This window comes from Scardinius erythrophthalmus, assembly GCF_964197995.2.
Source record: "Scardinius erythrophthalmus genome assembly, chromosome: 8".
Lineage (NCBI taxonomy): Eukaryota > Metazoa > Chordata > Actinopteri > Cypriniformes > Leuciscidae > Scardinius > Scardinius erythrophthalmus.
In genome coordinates, this window is record NC_138228.1 from 9915645 (window position 1) to 9941379 (window position 25735).

The window sequence follows — 25735 nt, forward strand, 5'->3', positions numbered from 1 at the left end:
ACTTTTACGTCCAATCCTATTTCTCTCACAGTGGAATTACATTTATTGTCCAATAAATCGAATATATTTTTCCTGCTATATTTCACGAGGTAACTGACAGTTACCCAATTAACACGTAGCATATTTACTGTAGCATTTTTACATTCTTTTTCTATTAAAATGACTTTTTAAGTCTTCGCTTAAAGTTGGCTTGTCCATCTGTAGAATGTGTAGCTAAGCATCGCTGCCCTCGTAAAGTGTCCTTTTCTCAGCAATAGGTCTCCGTTAGTGAGCAAAAACACCACTTCCACCCGGCGTTCCTGAAGACAACCTCCGCTGTGTTTCCGCGCGCTCACAATCCATTCATCTTGAGTAACCATTTAACATGGCACGGAAGAACAAATTGCGTCCTTGTGTCCGGTGAAACGATGATAAAATAACGCGCCCCCATTTTCCGAGGATCGGGGTGTCGTCCCCTTCTGTCTGCTGAGTAGGGTCCACCTGTAAGCAGGGCCGGATCTAGACATTTGGAGGCCCTAGGCAAAATTCATGTTGGAGGCCCCCCCCACCCCCAATAAAACACACTTGAAACAAATATGATTCCTAACCTTTTTATTTATACAACATTTAACTTTAAATTTAGTATATTTTTACTTACACAGTACATAAGTTTGGACAAATTACTATTTGTAATGTTTTTGAAAGAAGTCTATAAATCCTCATCAAGCCTGGATTTATTTGATCAAAAATACAGAAAAATAATATAGTGAAATATTATTACAATTTAAAATAATGGTTTTCTATTTTACTAGGCTATACTTTAAAATATATTTCTGTGATGCAAAGCTGAATTTAGTGTCACGTGATCCTTCAGAAAACTGATTTATTATCAAATGTTAGAAATGGTGCTTAATATTTATTTTATAACATGTGATACTTTTTTTCATGATTCTTTGATTATTAAAAAGTTCTTTTAAAAAAGTCTTCAATATCACTTTTATAAATTTAACACATCCTTGCTGAATATTCCTGTTTTTTTTCTGTATTTTTGATCAAATAAATGCAGGCTTGTAGCATAATAATAAACTTCTTTCAAAAACATTAAAAATAGTAATGGGTCCAGACTTGTTACTGCACTGTAAAAACTAAAGGAGCCTCAAGTATCCTGTTGGATACTCAAGGAACTTCAAAATGTAATTTAGGTGCCTCAAAGCTCTTTTTCCTATAGAAGGGTAACTGGAGGAGCATTGACAATCTTTGAGGTTCTTGCTGGAACTTATGGGATCCTTTAAGCACTTTGTATTTACTTCAGAGGTTCTGGAGTCACCTTTTCATTACTATGAGACCTCGAAGTGCTTTGGGGGAAAATAGAGGAACTTGAATGCGATAGAAGGGTTATTGGAAGATCTTTTAACATTTAAGTGGTTCCTGGAAGATCTCTTAAGTTAAAGCCAGCATCTGGAGGAACCCAATGGTTCAATGAGGCCTGAATTAGATTATTATTCTATTATTATTATTATTAGGCCTATCCTATTATTATTATTATTATTATAGGCTACTTAAGTTTGATTCAGTATACATACCCAGGTGAAAAAGACGTACTATTAAATGTATTAAAAATGTACTTGAGTGTGTTTTTAGTAGACCTACATTACAAATATACTTTAATGCATTTTTATTATTATTATTATAGGCAAGTTTGATTCAGGATACATACCCAGGTGAAAAAGATGTACTATTAAATGTATTAAAAATGTACTTGAGTGTGTTTTTAGTAGACCTACAATACAAATATACTTTAATGCATTTTTAATACATTTAACAGTAACCTAGTCTTTTTCACTTGGGTAGCTTACTTATATTTAGTATAGGCCTATTTTATTAAGTCATTTAAACCTTAAACAACAACACTAAATAATAATAATAATATATGAAGAAGAAGAAGCAGGAGGAGAGAAGTTTTATTCAGTCACGAAACTGCTGCTATTCCTCTGCTGTCGTCGCTTCAGTGATCCTCGCGCTGCTCGCGCGCAACAAAGCTCAGCTGATCGACGTCATCGGTTTGAAAGTAACGGCTCCTCTCATCAAAGCTTCCGCCGTTTGTTCGGCTCTCCATTACAAGGTTTGTAAACTCGCCAAATAAATATAAATACAGAGTCTACTCACTATATATTTAAACACACACATATATATATATAAACTAAATTTATTATACATTACTACGTTTTTACAGTGTTTACCACTCGTTTATTGCACAGTATCTGGTTTTAGCCGCGATGCTAACTAACTACGTTGATCTAATGAACAAATGGAAATTATTGACTTATTGTCTTAGATTGATTTAGTCATTCAATTCAACATATTTTGTACAACTGTCTTCAAATTGCTGATATAGCCTAACTAATTTAGAAAATTCTCTGATTCTTGGCGTTTGTTATGAATAACAAAAACAGGTTATAGTTTGCTCTGTTTTTGTTTAGCCTAACGTTAACTTTACTTACTACAGGTGCCCTCATTCTCTCGAATACCATTTTAAAGCCATTTACTGGTCAATAAATATTATGTTGTGAATAATCAGCTTTGTTCTTTTGTTTCCCCAGAACAACCATTACATTTCTAAAATAATCTGAACATTTCAGTGGCAACATTGAATTACAGTAAGTTACCTGAACCACATGCAGTACTTTATTACTATGAACTTTCTCTGTGTGCAATTGTATTGTTTGACTGTGTACTTGTGTTTTTTTAATCAGTTACTCTCTGAAAATATTTTCTCATGATCTCAAATCTCATTCATGTTACTCAGAAAAATAATATCACAGGTTTGATTCACAAAAAATGCTATAGACATTTTAACTCTGAATTATAACTTCAAGTTTAGTCTTTTTCGACAAAAAAAAAGGAAAAAGCTATTAGGCTTCAGAAGACTTGCAACACAACCCATAACACATGAGTTGTGAACTCATTGATTATTTTTAGGATCTTTTCTGGGACATTTTTGGAGCTTAACCATTTTTACATAAATTGTTGCATTGAATTGAACTAGACAAGTGTACATAAGAATGGTTTCATGAATGATTTACACATTTGTTTTCTTCTTGTGTTTCATGCAGTGAAATTGAATGGTGACTGGGGTTGCATTATGCCTGAGATCTGCTTTTGGTTTCCACAGACAGAGAGTCAAACAGGTTTGGAACGTCACAATTATTTAAATTTCACAACTATCACTTTAATAACATTACTAACAGTAAATTTTGTACTTTGCAGGGATCTCAGTAAGCTGAAATACAAGTTTGATCAAGAATAAAAATCCTCCTGTAGACCTGAAAATCATTGAAGTGCCTGGACCATCCACCAGAAAAGAAGAAAAACAAACGGAAAACGATGCTGTACCTTTTCACTTTTCTAACTCGTTAAGTATCTCATACCAACTTGGTCCCATAGTGACATTTTTGACCACAAACGAAATTGCTGATCGTGTGGATTCTTAGTGAAATGACTGGAATTCACCAGTGAACATTCACAGAACAACAGATCATTTTACTGCACCTTAACTCTGTTTCCGGGTCGAAGCCTCTACTTCCTCTATCTTGTTTCATGAGAATACTCAACAACCATTTATGAACACTGTTGATTCAAGTCACACATTTAAGATTTTCAAAAGCCATAGTGTACATTACAGTCTCCAGTCTAACGGCATCCCAGACTTAAACATTTTATGATTCAAAATAGCTGAATAACTAACCATCAGAGATTTCAGTATAGAGATAAAGGTTACAGCACAATGAGTGTATATTAGCACTGTTGTTTGTTTTTGGCATCTGATAGAGCTTTTGGACTTGGAAACAGTGATGTCAGACTTACCATCGGACTGAAACACAAATGTTTTAAAGTTAAGTATGATGGACATTTTTAATTAGTTCAAATGTAATTTTATTTACATTGATTTATTTCGTGGAACATATGTGTTTCCATGCATTTTGTTGAGATGTCTTTTCTTGTTTATCTATTGTATATACATGGTTGATTATTCATGTTGCTTATGTATTATACTATTTTTTTGTGTATTCATTGATATTAATCTGTAGTTAGCTTTTTTCCCCATGTGCATGGAAGTGTATGTATAAAAATGAATATCAAATATGTAATAAACAATTCTTATTTTGTATTTGGTTCAATTTGTTTATTATAATAGATGTCAAAGGTAACCATAGTAACAACATGAAATTAAATGTAAAAAAAAAAATGAAATTTGGTTCCTGGAGGCACCCAAAGTGGTTCCACACAGTGCCTAATATAAGAGTTCCTCAGGAAACCTGTGTGGTTCCTCAGAGAACCGCCCCTTTTTAAAGGGTGCCTAGAGGATCTACAGACGGTTCCGCCGGTGTGGCAAAGTGAAGAACCCCAAAAGGTTCCTCCAGGCACCTTTAATTTTTACAGTGTGGTAGCCTATCAAACTTTATCTAAGCTAATCTCTTTTTTGTTTAATGAAGATGTTATTGTTCTTGTTGTTATTTTGCTGTTTTATTCAGTTTATTCACAGTTCCAGAATACAACTTCAGTAGATGAACATGAACGTGCTTTTATAATTTGTCTGCGTTATGGGCAGGATTTTTCCCTCCCATTTAATCAATAATGACTGCAGATATTGTCATATTATTAATATCAGTAATATGTTATTATGTATTGCATTGCTACCTTAAATATGCTATACACAAATCAAGTGGAAGAGAAAGACACGATCGCTACTGAGCAGGAAAAAAAATCTAAACTAATATTCGTATAGGCTATGATGTCAGGGTATTATCTAATCATCAGCATCAGAATATAGAAGATAGACCCATATGAGATCCTTTATTTGAAACATTTAAAAATGTTGCAGTGTGTTGGTTTTTTAACTTTGAATACAAACGTCTTGTCTTTTACTTTTGTAGCTTTTTTACTAGTCAGCTCTGGACGCGATGTTATTCACTGATTGTACGCGCAAATTCAAAGCGTCGCGTCTGGGCACGTTAATGACGCTCGCGCTCTTTTAAACTCACAAAGCGGTGAATGATTTTTCCAGAAATGACGCTGATCTACAGTAGCCCACAAGTTTATATTTAAAATACATTGCAATCACACCAAAATCGATGACCTGCATTACGAGCTGTGCTTCTTTGCGTGCCTATTTCTGCTTTTGCTTCGCACTCGCAGCACCTGATGGATGCGTTCGTTGACCGCCTCTGATCGCCTCTGACGTCTCCTCGGACTAAACTGGCTGGCGCCTCTATACAGTCATGGGCTGGCGTTAATGTGACGTAATGTAACAGTCTATGGTTAAGATAAACATCGTTACTATTTTTAGTTGATTAATAGGCTACATTTTGAAATAAATTGTAGATAGGACATTTAGGCTAAATTTTTTTTTTTTTTGTCCCTCTGTCTGGGCCCCATCCCGCCAATCGGGCCCTAGGCACGTGCCTAGTTTGCCTTTGCGTTAATCCGGCTCTGCCTGTAAGATACTTCTTTTGAGGGGTGGGACCCCATCGGCGCTGTCACGAGAGGAGGCGGTCCATGCACTTGCTTGGAAAGCGATTGGAAAAGTAGAGACCGTCTCCTGCGCTGATTGGGGGCCCGGAGGGGAGAGTGAGGAGGGCGGGAGGATTGCGCTCACGAGCCTTTGTGTTTCACTTCTAATATCTCACATATCAATAATTGAGCGCGCGAGCAGACGGACCCCACGCGCTATGTATTCTACTGCGCGCGAGCTCGGTAAGGGCCTTGATCCGCTTTCAGTCGGTTCTTCCACTACGGACTGAGAGGGGAACGAGGGGGAAAACTGTTGTAGTCCTGACTTAAACTGTTTGGAAGGACTTCGTTTTACAGTGGGGACAGGTTTGGGGTGATTTTGGTTTGGAATTTGAGCGGGCTGTGTCTTTGCGAGAAGACTGCTGTTAGGTGCGGAGTGAAGTTGGCATGATGTTGACGTTGGTGCTAGGCGCAGTGTGGTTAGTGTGCCATGCATACGCACAGAACGAGACAGAACCCATCGTACTGGAGGGGAAATGCTTGGTCGTGTGCGACTCAAATCCCACCTCGGACCCCACTGGGACGGCTCTTGGGATATCGGTGCGTTCTGGAAGCGCCAAAGTGGCTTTTTCCGTGGTGAGGAACACGAACCACGAGCCGTCGGAGATGAGCAATCGAACAATGGTGATCTATTTCGATCAGGTAAATTTTCACTGTGGAAACAGTCGCTTGACTTATTTTGTTTTTATGTTACTTTTTGTGAATTGCGCGAGGATTTTTGTGTCACGGTTACAAATACAAACTAGGTCACAAAATCAAAGAAATATCACAGCAATGAAACCTTTAACTGATAAGATATGTGTAATCTGGGGAGATGTCACATTTCCCTCCACTTCATTAAAGGTCAATTACAGGCTAATGTCTTTTCAATTATATCTAATAGCCGTGAACTTCTTTTTTTGTGTCATAAAACTATCCCCCATCAGCTCTTGTATATATAATGAATGACGAACTGATGTAAACGCTTTGCTGCTTTATACCAGCCAGTGTCCATCGTAAAACCTAAAGAGCCCAAACCTAGACTAAAAAGGGCGATTTTTAATCGATAGTACTTGTTATTGCGTTTGACTTATATTCTGATTTCTGCATCATCCTTCAGGTACTTGTGAACGTTGGTAAAAGTTTCGATGAGGAAAGGAGCAATTTCTTTGCCCCGCGCAAAGGGATATACAGTTTTAATTTCCACGTAGTAAAAGTGTATAATCGTCAAACGATCCAGGTAAGTGCTCATCATACATTTAATCTCACCATTCTCTGAAGTGTTCTGTGGTGCGCGTGGGACAGTAAAGAGTGTGTGAAAGAAAATGTGAAATTTTCAGTTGTCTAGAGAGGAACGCTTTTCTTTATTCCCTCAATTAGCACGAGATTAACAACAATCCTAAAATTTGGCGCGTAGACAAGACTGGCGCGTGTTCAGGACCATGGACAGAGAATGCGCGTGACAGAGTCGCCTCCTGTCTGCACAGCATAGCCTAAACAAAAAAAAATTATATATATATATATATATATATATATATATATATATATATATATATATATATATATATATATATATGCTGTTTTTGGCTAATTACAGAGCATAATCATTACACTGTCGTGTCTCTCAGAGGATTCACAACTATATCCCGTTATTCCGCTCTGATCGGCGACAAAATTAGAAGGAAGCCAAATCACACATTTCCCTATTTATATCTGAAATGCACTGAAACGTTGACTAAATGAAGACAGTAAGTTGAAGATGTGTATATGACACACAAACAAATATTGAAACCAAAGCTCTCTAATCCAACTATCTAATTAGGACAAATAATACAAGAGAAAACATGTGCATATAGTCTTGCATTGGAGGGCCTATTTCAATGTGTCTATTTTTTTTTTTTACGGTGCTCACACAAATTACAAGAATTATATTTGTAGCCTACTTTATATATTTATTTTCGAGATGCAGGGATTTTGCTCAAAATCACGTGAGTAGATTGGAAGAGTTTATGGGCTATAGGTTCTGCTGTGCATTTACTGTAAAAAGGCCAGACATTTGAGGACAGAACAGTGTTTTCAACAGATTGCTTTACAATAAATATTGTCCTAATAATGCTTAGTTAATTCCTAGTTAATGTGTCTAGAGCAAACAGAAAGCATATTTGTAACTTTCTAAACACATTAACTTATTAATCTCTATATTTGATTTAATCCTGGTTCTATCCTTCTATAGGCCTAGACCAAAATTGAGTGCAACTTTTTAAATGAGCGATATTGTGCACAAATTCTTAAATATGTTTGGCTAGAGTAACACAACAGATTCGGTGTGAAATGCTTTCACACTTCAAAGAAAATATGAATTCCACTCTGTTGATCTGAGAGGGAGAAGCAAGCTTTTCTATTACCATGCAGAACATATGATAAACACAGACACACAGAATGATCTGAAAGGATCCATAAATAATACAGCAACACAAAGTGTCTGTGTGGATTTCGAAGAATTCTTTGGAAGGAGAACTGCATGCATTGGGTGTAAATGTTACTCTTATAAAAATGTTATTGCAGTTTCTTTCAGCTTATATGATAGCTCATATTCCCAAAGTCAATTTTATATCGTATCACTGAGTACTGTACTTCAATTCTCAAAGGACAATTCCATCTGACAACACTTGGCATCTGATGGGGAAAAGCTTTTCCCCCCTTTTATAAATTCTGGTCTGGTTTAGGTGTCAAAAACTAATAGTCACATTCTGTATTTAAAATTCTAGTCAGTCATTTTCATTGTAAGTTAATTTGATCATAAAACTCACTAACATTTTGTTAACATTGGAATACTAACATACAGACTGAGTCGTCCAGCACAATGCAGTGCAAATTGCCAGAGAAAGTTCTTTTCATGCAAAGCTTGACGCAACACTTTTCAAAAGACAAAGCAGCAGACAGCCATGCATTTGAATATTGATTGCAGATAATATATACTGCCCATATTTTGTGAAGCACAATTCTCTTTAAACCCGCAGATGTGACAGACGTTAATTAAGAAAATTACACTCTGATCTAAAATAATGACCCTGTGAATAGATATGGCAAGGAGGGGGGATTTTGTCGTCGCTCGTGTCCAAGCATTATGCATGACTGAGACAGGGGACAAAAAAAGAGGGGGTTGTCCTCCATCACTCCACAGCGTCATTTGGACAGGAAGCTGTCGGTTCCGCTAAATGCAGCATTAAATTGTGTGTTGAGAGATCCGTTCACATTGTCTCACTTCTCATTTTTGGGTTCTTTCAGACAATGTTTTACATGATTGAGGATGGAATTAGAATTACAGGGCCTCAAAGCTGTTTTTTGGAAGGTGAAAGTCACCCAAAAATGATATAGAGTGCATGATGATGTTCTCACTTGTCATCCTGTGAACAAATGCATGTTAGTGGTGAGCATTTTGTGGTTTTTATCTCTATGCGAGAGTGCGTTCTCATCGTGTAACAGTGTTTTTGCATATCGATAGTGATAGCCTCTGATTTTGCGTATCTGATGGTCACGCACAACATTCAAAGGTGCCTTTCCAAAAACCAAACTCATTCCTCATTGCAGTATCAAATGTCATTTTCGCTCTTCTTCTGGCTCGGTCTGAGAATGGTTGGCATAGAAAAATAGACACAAATAAAGCAATGTGCCATTTTCATTTCTTCTGGCAAAGGCCCATAAATGCTTTGATCAACTTTCATGATTTCATAGTGAGCTGCCAACTGTATTATCAAGGGGCTTGTCTGCCTGCAAATGAAAGGGAACAAGAGTGTATAGATTACATGTATTATTGTTGTTGAGAAGATTCAAACGGCTCTGATTGATACTAATAACGTTATAGCTTCCAGTTATCCCATTGGGGTTTTGTATACAATTTTTATTCAGCAGAGCAATACCTGCTTAGCTTCTTTTTATTCTTTATCTAATTTCAGTTCCTTTAAGTAAATTAGAGAGAAAAGAAACAGAAGAAAGAGTATGTGTGAATGTCCTTGTGCAGCGATAGGAAGCTACTCGCTAATCAAAATGCTTCCGTGTTACAGGTGAGCCTGATGCACAACGGCTGGCCGGTGATCTCCGCCTTCGCCGGGGATCAGGACGTCACACGTGAAGCGGCCAGTAACGGCGTCCTGATTCAAATGGAGAAAGGCGACCGCGCATACCTCAAGCTGGAGCGAGGCAACCTGATGGGCGGCTGGAAGTACTCCACCTTCTCCGGCTTCCTGGTCTTCCCCCTGTAGAGGAGGGGCACGCCATGGCAGGACTATTGCTCTTTAGCTCGCCGGCTTGTGGGAGATAGAAGGGGGCGGATGAGAGATAGAATGATAGCGAGAATGTAAAGAAAACATATAGGAAGTGAAAATTTTATGTGGCAGGCTCTCAGTCGCACTCACTTTGCTCTGCTGCTTGACTACAGCTCTGGACAGCCAAAACTTTTTTTTTTATTATCCTTATGATAATTGAAATAATATGGAAAGAAAGCATACAGAGGATCGTAGCCCTTCCCACCAACCTCTTACTCATCCCATCACAATCCACCCTCAAAAGTATTCAACTGCTTAAAGGATTGTCCCTCACATCTTTGTATATTCTCTCCATACGTATACATACTGTGAGTTTCAAAATGCCATTGTCATTCCTCTCAGTGCAGTCGCCCCTTCTTTCTCTGGCTTCCTCCAGCTCACTCTTTCTTGTCTTTGAGAGGGCGTCTTTGCTCTGTCATGACTGAAGGATCTCTGAATCCCCACAAGAAGACTGCATACTGGATATATACATATATAAATACATAAAAAAGTTTCTATATGATTATGATATACTCAATGCCTAAATGAATCTGGTCAACTCTCTGTACTTCTGTATTTCAGTGTTAATACTTAGTGATTGTGTGTGGATTTTCAGGCTGCTGTCCAACTACCAATGCTTCTTGTTTTTGTTTCGGTCAAAAAATGTGGCTAAGATGAAACTATATCAGAAATACTATAAAGTACAAAGTTTTATTATAAGATATATGTGAATATTTAGCAGACAAAATCCTCCCTTTTAATTAATTAACCATTGTTTTTTTTCTTTTCTTTGATTCAATAAAAATTAAATGGTACTTTTTATTTTTCTTAATCTAATTCTGTGCATTGAAAATTTGAGATTGTCGCCTACAGGTTTTAGAGAGCAACAAACACTAATCATTTCACTGAAATTAAATCTGACAAAGCTCTGTGTGTGTGTGCCACAGAGAAACAATGACACATTCTCAGTGTGTCTCACTGTGCTCTCTCATGATGTAGACATGCTTGGCTGGTCTCTCTCTCCCTATCTCTGTCTCTTTCTCTCTCTACTGGGTGATTGGGGCCTCTCTCTGCTGCACTCAAGGCTCTAATGAGCTCCTGGGGGGAAATTAGCGCTTGCATAATAAGCAAACCCCACTGTTTACACAAAAATCATGTTGCGTACATCTTTCCTATACTCTTTTTCTTTTGTTTTTACTTAACTTTCTTTTTTTTTTGTATTGTCCTTAAGGTATTTCATACCATGAAAGGGATTTTTAGTCCATGTGATTCTTGGCTTCATTTGATGACAGTCTTCATCATCCCATATTTATTTTAGTTGTAACATGCACAAGAGCTGTAACCAAACTAAAAATACTCATAATTGGACAGAAAGGTTGAAATGCGGAATAACAAACACGAAAATGGAACCCTCACTCTACCCTTCAAACATAGCAACAGGAGCTCAAAGTTCTGACAGGCGATGCTCACCTCAGTACATTATACCGCTATCTCTTCATAATATAATGCTGCGTTTGAGGGCCTTCTCAAGAAAACTTGCTGCTTCGCTGCTCACCATTCTGTGGATATGAAGAGGGTGAATAGACAAGTGTTGAGCTGTGAAATGTTAACACAGCACCATAAGAGCCGTAGTGTCCCTGCTGGCCTGTGCCCAGACAGTAGACCCATTTTAAAACCACTCATTAGTGTCTGCACACTTATCATTTGTCTGAGCAGAACTATGGAATGAGAGCTAAGGGGCATGTGGGAAGTGAAGGGGAAAAAAGCTATAAAAGGAAATTTAACTTAGTTTGAGGGGAAATTATGGCATGTTGATGTTTAAGTGCAATTTTAATTTGTGAAGTTATGATTTAAGATCAGTCTTTACCATTTGTTTGAATATTGAATTATAGAAACCTTAACCCTGGCAAAGCCTGACATATAATAGTAAAAAAAAAATCCTTTTTTTTTTTTTAATGGAAGAGTTTATTGAAGCAAAAGTTTACTGAGAAAAATTATGCAATTTGTTATTTATATGGATATTATAACAGACTACATAAAAATACATATAAATATCAGTTGTCACTCTATATATCCCAATAATATGTCTTATTAAGATTATATTTAAAAGGTATCATCAAAGCTCTGTATAACTCACATATAAGTGCAATACAATGATGACATATACAAAGATTCTTTAAAAGCCTGTTGTATCATAGGCTATTTGATACATTTATTTTTATTTTTCTAAAAATAATGTATGGATAACAATAGTAGCCTAACTTAATCTAAGTTGCTTCATTCCTGTAAATGTTTATCTTGAAATATTAATTTAGGCCTATAAAAGTTAGGCTATTCTTACATTTAGCCTAGCCTACTTATTATTCGTTCAGTCATTAACGATTTCACATCAAAAAGACACCAGGACCTGAAGGTGGACATATTTAGAATTATAGGCTACTAAAAGGCCCTTTACTTGCTAAAATGGTAGGCTATGATCAATTGGAAGGCAAGAGGTAAGACGATTGTGTACAAGTTTTTCAGCAAAGTTTTGATGTTGATCATAGAGTCCTTGAAAATGAATATATCAAATATGCTGGTATATTGAGTGGTATGTGGTTAAATATGATACAGTATAGGCTTCATAGAAAACAGGCTACTCGTTGTCGGTTCATAAATGCGTTCTTTATCTGAGTAAATGCACTATATGATGAACTCATATTACTGACCAACATTTATTAGACAATTAAAAATGTCATAAAAGTCGGGATATGAAGTCAATCATCTTAATTTATGTAGGCGCGTGACAGTGGGGTAGCCTGGGGTCGCGAGAGATGCAAATCATGCAAGCCAAATGTTTCTTACTGTGGCACGTGCCAGCCAGGCGCCTCGTTGACTGGAGTAAAAGGCGCGTCATCCATCTCTCCTGCTCTGACTATATTACCGGAGACTTCGGCCTTCGCTCACTACGACGATGGGACAGCGGCCCATAACGACGAAAAACAGCCATATGGTGTCTCTCCTGCAAGTGAGTTCCTGTTTAAGATTGATTGCGGGGAAGATGGTGGAGGTTTTTTTTTAAAGTGCAAAGGTGACTGGAAAAATGATCAGGCTGAAGAATGTAACGTTAGCCTACTCAGATACACTGTGCGACACAACGATGGTATTGGCAACGTTTACATGTAGCCTGCACAATCAGTTCGATTATTATAAGCAAGAAATTATGTTGGATTAAGATGTTTACGTGACATGGTTAAAACTCCTCAAACCTGTTTAAAACCCGTCTGCCATTAACGTTAACTTACCTAAATTATTCAATAAGAATGTTTTGGCAGCCATTTTGTTTATTACATTTTGTTGCGACACACACCACAATTTTTATTCAGGGCTTGTTTTTCTGCTGAACCACGTTTACACACACACACACGTTTTTCTTAATCATTAATTTTTATTATAATTGGATTTTTTTTAATATCTCAATTTATACAACCACAGCTTTATTTCTCATTATTGTGAACTGTCAGTTGGAACTATTTCTTTTCATTTTTAATTTATTTCATATTCTAAAGTGTTTCTTTAATCTTTGTTTTACTTGACTTTACTTTTTTTTTTTTTTTTTTACATAGATAGGTTCTAACCTAACACACTGTGGCCTGTTAGACTATCATAATTTGAACAGAAAACTAATTCATAGCTCAACAAGCTAAGTGAAGGCCATGATAATTGAATAAAGGAGTAGAGTGTAATCTGTATCCTCCTCGGTCAGACGCAAAATTATTCTTTATTGGTTCTTGGCAAAGGACAACTTCAGTCCCAATGTTTGTAAACCTTCTGCCAATTTCAGAATATAGCTGTTAGAGGACATCTATTGACAAGCAATTAGAGGACAGCTCAGTGGTAGTTATTTCTTTAAATGCTATGGCAAAAATAGAGGTGAGAGAGAGCAGCAATTAAAAGAGGAAGCTGTGAGACACTGCAGATTGAATTTTAATTGCCAAATGAGGAACCATATTAGGAATGTTTACTTTAACTGATGTTTGCTTTAACTGTGATGCTGAACAGGAGTGAAGTAATTATAACGGCCTCTGAAATTAAATGAACTGCCTGCTGAATTTGATTTGTGCTTTAGGAGCGAGTGACAGAGATGTTGACATCATTTTATCTGCTTTATCGGGGTTATGCGCTCACGTCACACCAACTCTCATAATTACGCAGCATCATCAACATCTGCTGCAGGTGTCTTGGTTTATGAGCGCTTGATGCTGTTCAGGGTATTTTGCTTCCAGTTTGATGCTACTGTGTTATTTATCCAGAGAGGTGGTTTGAGAATATTTCAGACCAATAATCGTGCTTTGTTTAAAAAAAAAAAAAAAAAAAAAAAATTGGGGGGGATCCAGTAGGCTTACGTCCAAAGATAGAGACTACTTTGTGCGGTGGTAAATCATGACTAGCATATATCTCAATGAGTGACAAAGCACTATTTAAAAGAGTAATTTTTGCCTTAGAAGTGTTCTAAATCACCTTTTAGTTTGATCTTAACTCTACATCTTGACATTTGTCAAGTAATGTATTCCAGGATTTTCTATTTCTCCCTGCTTTATTTCACTTGTGTGAAAGACTAAAAGTGTTTGGTTGTTGTTGAGTCTATCATAGGCGTTAATTAGCTAAAGTTTCTGAACAAATGTTAACAAAGAGAAACACTCTGCAAATAGGTTACTTCACCAACCAAACAAAGATATTTGTTCCAAAGATATTATTTCCATTAGTGTTGTCGTGAGTTACTTTCTCATTGATTATTTTGGAGTTAATTACATAATCCAATTTATTGTTGTGTAAAAAACAGAAGGCACTAGCTTTTGTGTCAGGTTATGATGTTGCAACACAACAAATATAAGTGTATAGTATTATGTTTCTTACGATCCGGTGAAACCCAATGTGAGATCCACCAATCGATTGATGTTCCCATGATGTTTTTTTATTGGTTAAAATTAATGGAGAATATCTTGTGTTTTTCTGTGGGTGCTCAAGGATCGGCGCCTATGGAGTATATTGCTTTTTCGGTTGACTGCCTTGACCCCATGAAATCAAAATGAGAGTTTTGTGGTTTTTAGTCCATGTCAATTACCTTTTGAGATCTCTAAATATTAATCAAATTCACTTTTGCTGATAAGCACATTTAAAATTTGCAACATTTTTCTTCTGGGAAAACAGATCAAATATAGTGGTGGTGGTGGCGGCTCTTCCTGAACAACAGTTTTTTTTTTTTTTTGTCCAATCGAATGCTCTCTAGAATGACAATGTCCCACCCCCTAATACCACTTGTCACTAACTAGCAATTTGCAAATCATGGTTCATAACTGTGACTAAACCATATTGGTTCATAAACAATAATGTTGTGCTCTCTGTCAGGTGATTTTATGGGGTCTTTTAAAGGTAGCCTAATTGTTTTTAACAAATGCTAGAAAATATCATTGTGAAATAAATGGATAGCAAGATAACTTTGATGTTATTATGAAATTTAAAGAACTTGTCATATTCATTGTCAACAAGCACTAGCTTATTTCTGCACAGGCTAAGATTTAGCTCTTTCTATTATTGGCATGGATGATCAAAGTCAATTGCATCATAAAAGATAAACACATTTTCTGGGTTGGATGCATTTAAAATGTTTCATGAAGAATGATGTGGTTAATGGCTTAGGATTTATTCTTTCTCCAGATTTTTCCATGGGGAAATAAGATTGTGAACTGCAGGGATATTGATGATATTGCCAAACGACCAAACACTTTAAATATTTAAATTGTGGGGAACTGATGTTTCAGCAGATTGCGTCACATTTTAAAGCCAGACAGTATGTCACCACACTTGTTAACTGGTGATCAGTTGGAGACCTTTGGTGGAAAATGTGCTTGGGTGTTCGCTTATGTCCTTAATTATTTAGAAAATACTATAAATAGTCTTTTGTCTTGGTGCTGCATACTTTTTTGAACTGACAGCAATTTCTCATGGTCATGTTATGTTATCTCAGGAGGGATTCAGATTTCTTTTTTTTCTTTTTTTTCACTAGTCTTATAACATTCTGAGTGATGTTTAGTTGTTCAGTATCTCTCAGTGTTTTATTTTTGCCTTCTGCAACTTGTGGGCGAGAAGGCCTATTACGTTAATGGGGAACAATTGAATGTTAGTGTCACAAATTATCTCTGCGAATGATATCATTGTGCAAATTAATCCCCTTCCCATTAACAACACAGGCATGCTTAAACTGAGTGAGAGGTTTTAATCATGCTCATAATTAGTTTATGTGCGCTTCATTTAGCTACAGCGTGTTTATACAAGTCCTGTTGTACTCACTTTAGCAGGTTAATGTGTTTTCTGTTTACAAACAAAAAAAGCAATTATCTCTTTAATCAAATTAGGCGCATTTTGAGTGCATACACCCTAGTCTGTCGTCTGCCACACTTAAGAAACAAGAGTGAGTTAAGCTGTTTTCAAACGTCAGCATGTCAGGAAATATATTGTCATTTGTTCTGTGCTGCATTGTGTTTTTTTTCCTTTTTCTAATTGTCTGTCTATAGATGTCAGAATGAGTTTGTGAGAATAAGAAATGGAGTGTGTTTTCAGAGAGCACGATCTGGATGGGTGGTGCCATAATTGGGAGGAATGACTGGTTTTGACGGGAGTGAAAACACAAAGCATTGGAATATTACATTTATTTCCCGACACGTTTCTAAGAGCTCTTTAGCAGCCCTTAAACTGTCACCAGGCTCAAGTTTGTCATTACTATAAAGGGCTGCAAATCTACAAGTCATCAAATATGGATGCAGGACTATGGAAGGGGGGAAAGGGGTGGGGGGATATTTATGTGGAGAGAGGAGAATAATTGTATGACTGCCCAAGTATTTTAGATAAGTCCTAATTACGCCACAGAAAGCAGCACAGAGGGGCGGATAAGAGGAAAGTGGGGCTCAAACGTAATGTTTCTCGTTGTTTCAAGAGGGTTATGATCTGATGTAGTATTTGAAGTGAATTTAAAGGGGTCCTATTATGCTTTTTCACTTTTTCAACCTTAGTTAGAGCGTAATGTTGCTGTTTGAGCATTAAAAAATCCTGCAAGGTTACAAAGCTCGAAGTCCTCTCCAAAGGGAGATAATTGATTTAATAGAATACACTTTTCTAGAACTACAACAGACGGCTCGTTTGGACTACTGCGCGATTTTTCCGGGCTTTATGAAGTCATAATGTTCCTCATTTAAATAATCCCCGCCCACGGAATACGCAAAAAAGCGGACGAGGCCTGGATGAGCTGCTACTATGTCAAAGAGACACTGTTTTTTCTACAACTCATTTGTTTGACCTTGCAAAGGCTGATGAACTTAGAGTGGTTAATTTATTTTAACACTGTTCCTGAACATTATAATCCCGATGTTTATCTGTGCGCTGCACATTTTACGGAGAACAGCTTCCAGAGCCACAATGCAGATTACACATAAAAGCATCTCCTGAAATGGAGTAGTTTCCACTTTTGTCGGGACAATCTGTTGTTGGATCACAACTTGTAAGTATGTCTTAGTTTTTGTGGTTGCATTTTCTATTTACAGTTCTAATTATAAGTTTTATGTTGTTGTTGCTACGCTCTCCTGCTAGCCAACATTAGTGTTAATATAGTGTTGTTTACTGTAGCTTTTGTAAGGCTGTTCACTGCCCTAAATTTAGGGAAAATTAACCATGTTTTTGTGATCGATTACTATTACCATAGTTTTCCTAAAAATATCATGATTAAATGGTGAATAACATCGTATCTATAATGTATAAGAATAACATACAATTCTGAAACGTCCTGTGAAATCCGTGCTTGCAAAAATCCGTTCTGGACGATCCTCTTGTTAGTGGTTTGAAATTTACCGACATCCTTTATATTTACATTAGAGAAGATCAGTTATGGAGGGGCGGGACATTTCCCGAACACATGCTAAGCGCTGCCAATCACAATACACTGTGCTAGCTAACCAATCACAGCACATTTCGTATTTCGGAAGGACGGGCTTCATCGAAAACGATCGGGACAGACTGGGAAGAGAGGAAATGAAAAATAATGCGTTTTTGAAACGATCAAGCATGAAAGCATATTCTAATGCACCCCAAAGACTTTGTAAAAGGGCATAATAGGACCCCTTTAATTCTCTTTTGCTTTAACTGCAGATGTACTGAGCCCCTAAAGGGACATGGTGGTGGAAAAAATTTGGTATAGGAGAAAAAAATATTTTTCAAATCTTTTGCGTTCTCTCGCAAAACTTTTGCGTTTCCCTGAGAAATTTTTGCGTTCTCTCTCAAAGATATTTGCATTCCCTCGCCAAACTTGCAGACGGCCCCTTCAGACTTGTCTCTCAGCCGCCTGCTCAGAGAGACCAATTTATATTACAAAGCTCATTTTGAGGAAAATTGGGTTGTAGCTCGTTGTCTACAATACATTACTATGATTGGAAATAGGTGTCATTTGTGTTTTAACAACGGAAGTTCAAATCTGTGAATATATTGCCTACTTTAATGAACTCCTTGAATTAAGCACTGACCGCATTTCTTTATATTTAAATCCAAGTTCAAACTCTATGAAACACTGCTGGCGGGACATTAAACAGGAAGTGTTTATCCAAGCTCACAACAGGTTTTGCGAGAGAACTCAAATATCTTTGCGAGAGAACACAAAAGTTTCTCGGGGGAATGCAAAGGTTTTGCGAGAGAACGCGAACGATTTGAAACATATTTTTTTCTCCCATTTTTTTATTTATTCTGATTGATCAAAAAAATAAAATAAAATTGATGCGTCCGTGATGATAATGGATATTGTTTGTTGTAGTGTCCCTACAAAGCTTGTGTGTGTGGAGGGGCCATGTTATATTATGAGATCCCAGAGCCCTGGATGTGCTGCTCTTCAGCGCTGCTCAGCCTGACTCTCAGATAACTGATTTCTTTTCCCCAATTGTGCCTGTGAACAGAGGGTCCAGGCATTAGCTGTCTAGTTGCTGTGACACTGACTTCTCCATTCTCACACGTGCCAGTACAATCCGTTCCATCTCTCACATACTTTGGTCCCACAGCCATTGAAGATGATGAAAACTTCCCTAGTGACATTTAGTAACCTTTTCCACCAAGAGACAGGGGGATGGAGATCTGAAAGACGGAGTGGGTGAGCGAGGGAGGGGCTGACGTGGCATTCTTCTTTGTGTCACCGCGCCACATGTGCTCTCTTCCTTACCTTTTTTTTTTCCAGCCCACCTCAGTCCTTGGCACTGTCCATTATGAGCTCTATTGTGCGGAAGCTCCATCCGCGGTAATAGCAGCTTGTGTTTGTGAAGCCAGTGTGATCATGAAAGACGTTTCGAAAGGGGTCTCTAAATATGTCACTCACGGTACATCAGGAACATCTCTCATAATAGTCTGTTGACTATGATCAAATAATGTTAATATGCTGCTAATAGTCTTGTCAAATAAGGGAGACAATGTTGTCCTGGGTCCTGTGATGAGAGAGGCCCATCAAGGTCCCCTATGTTAGAAGTGTTATTCAAACTCAAAAACTAATAAAACTACCCACTGCGCATAGACAGGTCGAAACGAGGTATTTTCTACGTCGTTTTTGCACGTCCAATTTTGGTCCCCTTGAAGGTGCAGACTGTGACGCCAGATGACGTCTTTTTCCGACGTCTTCCGCACGTCTAATGTTGACGTCCGTCCAAAGTTCGTTTGTGGGAAGAAGGAAGGAGACGGGGTTGGCTTGCTGTGGATCGTGTGTTTTATTAGATACTGTGCGTCTTTTCCAAACAATAATCGCGCCCAGTGCGCTCAATCAAAACGCGCTCAAAAAAAAAGAAAAAAACGGCTTCTACACACACACACACACACACACACACACACACACACACACACACACACACACACACACACACACTATTCTTGCTTTCCCTGGGAATCGAACTCGTGATCTTAGCGTTACAAACGCCAATGCACTACTGTTTGAGCTACAGTAGCACACCTATGTATGCCTCTCAAGGATGGAGCGAATAGGTTCAGTACACAGCAAAATGACATGACAAACTCTTTTTTTTTTAAATGGCGTTCATTGCGTTAAAAAAAAAATAATCATGTAAATTTCCTGCACCTGTCATAGACGTCCAAATGACGTCCAAAAAAAATACCCAGTTCAAAGGTCCAATGTTGAACGTCAATATAACGTCCAAGTTGGGTAATCTTTGGACGTCCAAATAGTGGACCTAGTTTGGACGTCGAAAAAAATTACCCAGTTCAAAGGTCCAATGTTGAACGTCAAAATGACGTCCAAGTTGGGTCATGGTTGGACGTCCAAATAGTGGACCTAGTTTGGACGTCGAATAGATGTCCAGAATTGGTCATGGACCGACGGACCCAATATAGACATGATCTGCACGTTTATCCGACGTCCAATGTTTAGTGGGTAAACTAATTGGGTGAGCAGATAAAGTGTGTATTGTGCCATGTGTAGTCTGTAGCCCCATTTTACATTGGCAAATGTAGTAATTTCAACATTTACAGGTGCTTGTCAGTGATTTCATGGTTCAAAATAGAAATACTAGTATTTTTTTCTCTGGAAAAAAGTCTGTGCTGAATTTCCTAATGTTCTGAATCTGAGCATTAATGCTGTTCCTATGCGCAGTACGCATGTCGAGGTACCGACTGATACATGGCAACATGCCAGGAGCATTTATTATGCAGAAAACGATTCAGTAACCATAGTTCAAATCTACACCATGCTTGTCTTTAATGCTTTAATAGTTTGATAGACATCACACTATTGTTTTTTTTTTAATAAACAGCAGGTTGATGTAATAACTTATTTCACATCTGAATAAATATCTCTTGCAAGCAGCATTTCATTTTGAAAATATTTTTTGACTTAACTTTAGAAATCAGATTTAACTTTTGTATTTTCTGCAAAATCTGCTAAGAGGTAGTTGAATGTAACAAATCATGTACAAATTTGAGGGATGAGATCCGATCAGGATTTTTGCAGCTGATACTGACTACAGATTTATTGTAATTATGACGCATTCCAAACATCCGGTAGTGTGGGTTTTCCTGGAAATGCATGTACTCGTTGGACCTCTGCTTCTTGTAAAATATTACTGTTACGATAGCAGTAGCGGATGGAGGCCCAAAGTGACAGAGGAAGCCATTGGTCAGGTTCAGGAGTGCATTTTATTTGCCACACGATGAGTCACTCAATAATTGTGGAAAAAAAACACACAAAAACAAAACAAAACTTAAATGCAACAAAATACAAACTAGACCAAACACATGATCAAAATAAATGATATTAACAAGACAAAATCTGACCTGTACGTGCAGCCGCACGACACAAACAGCACTTCCCATCCCCATACTAAATTTCTGGAGCCTTTTTATAGGCCTAACTCCTCCCCTGGTCCGGGACATACCATTTGAAAAGGTAATTATGTTTCACATAAATCACATATACATATAATAATAACAGTAATAAATACAACAACTCATATCTGCAGATACACACATAACACACATTATATACACAAATAATAAAACAAGTAACTCATAAAACATTTCTTTTGTACAGCTATGATGGATGGAACCTCCGGTGACGTCACACACCTGGACACGCTACCAAGATGGCGCCAACACCATGTATAAATAGACCAGATTTTTAACTGAACAGGTTTGGCAAATGACTCGTCAAATGTGGTAAGTATATTTGTATCACTCTTAAAGGTCCTGTTATATGCCCCTTTTCACAAGATGTAAAATAAGTCTCTGATGTCCCCAGAGTGTGTATGTGAAGTTTGAGCTCAAAATACCCAACAGATCATTTTTTACAGCATGTTTAAATTGACATTTTTTTGGGGCTCAGAAAAACGCGCTGTTTTAGTGTGTGCCCTTTAAATGCAAATGAGCTGCTGCTGGACGGCACAGGGGGCGGAGCTTCATGAGCTCGCGCTCAGTCTCTCAGGACAAATTCATCTCACGGAATGATGATAATATCAGAAACTCTCAGTAACGGCGTTCATTTCGATTCGGACAATAATGCCTACAGAGTCAGAGTGCTGTATAGAGATGAAACAGGTATGGTTTAGCAGTTTAATTACGGTTATTATAACGTATTTGTCATCTGCTTGTATGTATCCATTATTTATTAACAGCCTACAAGTCTGCTGTTTCGGACCAGGTCCGAATGATGATCAAACATGTACTGATGAGTTTAATAAAGTTTATTGTACATCACACAAAAGATGAAGCGTCAGTTTTACTTCAGAAAATCACTGTAAGAGCTGAGTAAACACAGTAGCCTAAGTTATAAGAAGTGCGCAAGTAGCCAGTAGAGTTGAGGGAGCATTCCTGTGGGCGGAGGTTAGTCTAAACACGGTTCTGGTGATGTCACTAAAGAAGGAAGTAGAGGGGTGTAGTCCAAACGAGCCGTTTTATGTAGTCAACTTCTGTTAAATAAAATATCTCGCTTGGCATTGAACTTTGAGCTTTATAATTTTACAGATATTATTTATACTCTAACAACAACATTACACACTAACTAAAGTTTGAAACATGGGATCACGTAGAACGGGACCTTTAACACTATACTTAATAAACCAAATAATAATGGTGAGGTGATATATTTCTGTACATAAGACAACAATCCTATTATAATATGTTATCATATGTGCTGATGTTACAGCCACTGATTCCCCATATAACTCAAGTTAACCAGGTAATGCCAACATACAGGACATAATACACCACAACACACCTTTAAACATACAATAGCATCAAATTCTACACAAGTCCGTGTATACATGATTGTCAGTGCCGGCAAACAGACCGTGTTAACATGACGCCGGTGTTTGTGCGAAATGTGCGTGTGTGTGTGCGTGTTCAGTCCATGCATAGTCACAGGCTTATTACCCTGTGACAATTACTGTGACATGCACGTTATTTTTTGACGGACATCGATGTCGGGATATTCAAATGATGTGAATTTGAAAACAGATGGATCGTTAGGTAATACTTGTTTATTTCTTAGCCGGCAAATATTCAGTGAAGTGATTGATGGCCATGAGTGTGTTATGCCGATGCTTTAGTTCAAATATTCCAACCAACAGCCAGCCAAAGTTTTTGATAGACGTGATAATGTGCATGAGGGGTGAACTATGTTTGATTTTTGGGTATTTATAAAACATGCTGGAGGCATTCAAAATGCTTTTTGCGTAGTTCATTATACTTACTTTACTGAATGCCTTTTATTTTGTGGCTTAAATAAATTACATGCTACTCAAGGACAGACATATTCAGCTTGTCAAAAATGTTACATTCAGCTGTGGCAAATTCCTTCACTTCTGAAAATCAAAGGAGTGGTTTTGATGCACAAAGTTGTTTTTATTGTCTCTTATAAAAAAATATTTTATTTAAACCCATGAAAATTCAGATACTTTTGTAAATAATAGCGAAAAATCACTTTTTAAAATTGTTCCATTATCACCCTGTAACAGATTTTAACTCTGCTATGATTAAAAAAATTATGTGGTCTGACAAATTCAGACTTTTACCTCACATATGCAGACACATGAACATTCCAGCATGGCATTTAGAAACAAAACTAGAAAAGCATTAATTCTACAAATACCTCACAATCATGTTGTTGAAATTAATACAAAGTGCAAATTGTGGTACAATTTGCGAAGTGTCAAATATTGTGGCACTGAATGCTGGTTAAAAAATCTCAAATGATTTTTGGCCCAATTCAACTAAACTCAGAAATGTTGATTTGGATGGGAATTAAATTACCAACTGACCACGATGTTTGTCAAAAACAATTTCCAATTGAATGACTTGTTGAATTAAATGTTTTTGCATATCCCCATGTAAAACAATGACCATCCAAATAGATTTGCAGTCTTATAACCTAAATTAATTTTTAACCATGTTTTGTCTTTTCTCCTGGGATTCCTCTCCTCAGGCTGGTGTGAGAGTGAGTGTCCTGTGTTTTCTTTTGTAATATATGAAAAAAGATTCTGTGCTCGTGGGACGGGAAGTGAGTAATGGCACGAAGGGCATCGGATTAAATACACAGAACCACAAACTCAAAGAGATGCTCCTCTTTGCCCTCTCGCTGTCTCTCTCTTCCTCTCAAACACACATACACTCTCTCACACGCTGACTATTAGCAGATTAGTCAGCTGTTTGATCTGATAAAGGAACCCATGCCGTGGCATGTCAAAGAGAGGAGGAGAGCACAGTCTTGAGCCGTGGAGGGAGACGACGCTCAGCTCAGCCATCACTATTACCTTCATCCTCATTCTACCCTAGATTCTGCCATATCTCCTTCCAATGTGGTTTCAGAGTAATAGGATTAGATTTTCCCACTAATCTTCAGAAATTTTGTACAGGTAGTTTATATAAAGGTTCAAACTCCCTTTATATTAGCTCCTGCAGACCTTCCAGCTTTAGCTCAGTGTTTTGATTTTTATGTCATAAATTGTATGGACATGTAAGTCCTGTGTCTGTTGGTTCCAGCAGGGGACGAAGTGCTGCAACCTAATTAGAGTGGAAAGAACGATCTGGAGATTTTGATGTTAAGACTTAAGGCATTCAATAGCAGTGCTATGTAAGTTTTTGTTTCTAAGTCACTTTTTAGCTCCCTTTGCGTGATATTACGGGATTGGAATATTTGAGTAATTGGTCACCTGAAGCACCTGTGTCACGAACACACACGGGAATCAGGAAGATCCAATAGCAGTATGTTTATTTAAATGTAATCCAAAATCGTAGTCATCAGGCAGGGGTCAAAATCCAAATAAACAGTCCATAAACAAGAAACACAAACAAGAACAGGCAAGCAAGAGACTACAGAAGTGACGTGACATTTAACAAGGACTCCGTAACAAACACTGAAACAGACAGGGTATAAATACACACAGAACTAACAATCATGATGGGGAACAGCTGGGCACAATTAATAGTGATGAGTGCAGACAAGGAATTGTGGGGAATGCAGTTCAATATGTGGATGACACCGTGGGGAAGAGGACCTCTAGTGGAGACCAGGAATACACAAACCAGACACTGTGACATAACCCCCACTCTACGGAGCGGCTACCAGACGCTCCAAGACAAAAAAAACAAAACAAGAGTCCAGGCGGGAGGTGGACCGGTGGAGGATCAGGGGGAGGGATGGGGGGCCAGGTCCATGGAGGGAAACGGGAACAGGGAGTGACAGTTCATCTGGCGGCCAGGGCGACGACGACAGTTCATCTGGCGGCCAGGGCGAAGACGACAGTTCATCTGGCGGCCAGGGCGAAGACGACAGTTCATCTGGCGGCCAGGGCGAAGACGACAGTTCATCTGGCGGCCAGGGCGAAGACGACAGTTCATCTGGCGGCCAGGGCGAAGACGACAGTTCATCTGGCGGCCAGGGCGAAGACGACAGTTCATCTGGCGGCCAGGGCGAAGACGACCGTCCATCGGGCGGCCAGGACAGAGCAGACAGTCCATCGGGCGGCCAGGGCGGAGACTTTCCCTCGGGCGGCCAGGGCGGAGACTCTCCCTCGGGCGGCCAGGGCACAGGAACAGACCCCACCGGCTCAGGCACTGGAACAGACCCCACCGGCTCAGGCACTGGAACAGACCCCACCGGCTCAGGCACTGGAACAGACCCCACCGGCTCAGGCACTGGAACAGACCCCACCGGCTCAGGCACTGGAACAGACCCCACCGGCTCAGGCACTGGAACAGACCCCACCGGCTCAGGCACTGGAACAGACCCCACCGGCTCAGGCACTGGAACAGACCCCACCGGCTCAGGCACTGGAACAGACCCCACCGGCTCAGGCACTGGAACAGACCCCACCGGCTCAGGCACTGGAACAGACCCC

General features: G+C 38.4%; 1 protein-coding gene and 1 long non-coding RNA gene across 2 annotated transcripts; both read left to right on the top strand.

Moving 5' to 3' along the window:
- The first annotated feature begins 2029 nt into the window (after nucleotides 1–2029).
- On the top strand, nucleotides 2030–4146 carry LOC308694473. The gene is made up of 4 exons (XR_014030598.1): nucleotides 2030–2101; nucleotides 2580–2636; nucleotides 3093–3167; nucleotides 3247–4146. It is a non-coding gene; the product is annotated as an uncharacterized lncRNA (long non-coding RNA).
- Nucleotides 4147–5664: 1518 nt separating this feature from the next.
- Nucleotides 5665–10653, top strand: cbln1 (cerebellin 1 precursor). Its single transcript, XM_081372357.1, has 3 exons — nucleotides 5665–6192; nucleotides 6650–6769; nucleotides 9594–10653. The coding sequence occupies exons 1-3, from the start codon at nucleotides 5938–5940 to the stop codon at nucleotides 9789–9791; spliced, it is 573 nt and encodes a 190-aa protein (XP_081228483.1). The 5' UTR covers nucleotides 5665–5937; the 3' UTR covers nucleotides 9792–10653.
- Nucleotides 10654–25735: the final 15082 nt, after the last annotated feature.